The sequence below is a fragment of the Salvelinus sp. IW2-2015 genome, linkage group LG24 (genome assembly GCF_002910315.2).
Source record: "Salvelinus sp. IW2-2015 linkage group LG24, ASM291031v2, whole genome shotgun sequence".
Lineage (NCBI taxonomy): Eukaryota > Metazoa > Chordata > Actinopteri > Salmoniformes > Salmonidae > Salvelinus > Salvelinus sp. IW2-2015.
This window is the reverse complement of record NC_036864.1, coordinates 6,275,115-6,277,184: the sequence shown is the minus strand read 5'-3', so window position 1 is coordinate 6,277,184 and position 2,070 is coordinate 6,275,115. Positions and strand designations below refer to the sequence as shown.

At 45.5% G+C, this 2,070-nt stretch overlaps 1 protein-coding gene across 1 annotated transcript in view; it reads left to right on the top strand.

The window, feature by feature from the left end:
- The window catches only part of LOC111951341 (pleckstrin homology domain-containing family A member 5), a 175,151-nt gene that overhangs the window by 105,241 nt on the left and 67,840 nt on the right, over window positions 1-2,070 (top strand). The window contains exon 4 of the mRNA XM_070434692.1: window positions 462-545. Coding sequence (XP_070290793.1) covers window positions 462-545 — 84 coding nt within the window. The remainder of the gene's footprint in view (window positions 1-461; window positions 546-2,070) is intronic.

Genomic DNA, 2,070 nt, shown 5'->3' with positions numbered 1-2,070 from the left:
TTATATTGGCTTGTTAACAATGGGTAATATGGTTACTATTGGCTGGTTGACAAATGGGTAACATGTTTACTATTGGCTGGTTACAAATGGGTAATATGGTTACTATTGGCTGGTTAACAATGGGTAACATGGTTTACTATTGGCTGGTTAACAATGGGTAATATGGTTACTATTGGCTGGTTAACAATGGGTAATATGTTACTATGGCTGGTTAACAATGGGTAATATGGTTACTATTGGCTGGTTAACAATGGGTAATATGGTTACTATTGGCTGGTCGACAAATGGGTAATATTGTTACTATTGGCTGGTTGACAAATGGGTAATATGGTTAACAATGCTGTCATTAATTAATTCTACTTCATGTATGATTTTGGTGGTCTAATGTGCCCTCTCTCTCTCTCTCCCCCCCCTCTATCCCTCTCCCCCACCTTTTTTTCTCTCTCTATCTCTCTCTCCAGTCACAATGAGCGGAAGGTGACCTGTAAGCATCCAGTCTCTGGTCTTCCTTCACAAGACAACTGCATCTTTGTCGTCAACGAACAGTAAGTCTCTTCTCTCCCGCTCCCTGACCAGTGGAATGACTCAACATACATGCCAGTGTAATGACATACCCTCAAGTGGACTTGCATGCATACACATTAACCTATAATGCCGGGTTGGTCTCACCCCTGCATCGTGTGTCCAGTCTTTATGGCACAAGATGAATAAAAAAGTGTGAGTTGAAATGCAGGGAAGTTGTCAACAAATCACATTCATATGAAACTTATAAAACACACAACTTTGTCCTCCAGTAATGCTTCAGGGCCCACATTACTGTCAGATCATGTCACAGTACATTGCATGTTAAATGATGTACTAAATTGGTTATGTGGTGTTTACATAAAATATTCATTCAGTAGTTGAGCATGTATTCACAATGGCATATATTCACAGTTTGAGCTTTTATGCCGTTGTAAATTGACGGAGACGCTGTGAGAAGAGTGGCTTTTATGGACTAGAAAGTGTATTGCACTCCTGGAGCCGCCGAAGAGTCTTGTGACGTCTGATCCAGGGTGCCAGACCTCCGCTTCACACAAAGCACCCTGCGTAAGACGGATGAACTAGGCCTCTGTCTCCCTTCTTCTAAAGAAACGTTAAGAAAGCACAGGGAAATGTGAGTTTGGTTTGGGTTTAACTGCTTGGAGTTCAGCGAGACCAGAGACATTTGAAATGGAAGGCAGCGTTTGCTACTTCACCATTCACCTTCCCTGTCTTCGGCTCAACTTAATCTGAGGGAAAACGGGAGTGTGTTTGGTTCAACTGTGCCGTGGCTACAGCTGCAGAACTGTTGGAGAGGATATGGAAATGGAAGGCTGCGTAGCTACTCCACCAATCATCTTTCCTGCCAAGCTCTGATAAGAGCTCTCAGACACATGTTCCAAAAACACCCACGGTAGAGAGAGGATGGAGGGAGGAGAAGCGAGGGAGGAGGAGCGTAGGAGTAGAGAGGCCTGTCTTTGTGTATGTGTACATCTCGGAGTTCAGGCTCAAAGGCCTTTTTAGAGCTGTCCAGACATCCTCAACCGGAATAGAACGTGTTACCCAACGCACCCTCCTCTCTCTTCTCCCCCTGCAAGCTGTCCCCCAGCAAAGTCCATATCGTTGGACTTGTCTAGCTTGCTGTGTGTGTGCGGGCATGTACGTGCATGTGTATGGAGAAGCCAGAGTTGTTTACTCTAGCCTTCCAAACAGACAGAGAATGGTGTCTCTCAGCCTCCACCTTCCTCCTCCTGCCTTCTCTATCCTGCACTGAGTAGGAATGGACAGACCTGCAGACAGCTACATCTTAGGTCGCTGCTAGGTAGCTAACCAGAGTCTGCACAATATATAATTTGGTAGTGCTAAATCACGATGTCGTTCATATATTTCTTTCATGTTGACAATATATTGTTTTTGTAAGACCAACCACCACCATAGTGGAATGGAGAGTGACAGAGAGCGAGCGAGCGGACAGAGAGAGCGAGCGAGCGGACAGAGAGAGCGAGCGAGCGGACAGAGAGAGCGAGCGAGCGGACAGAGAGAGCGAGC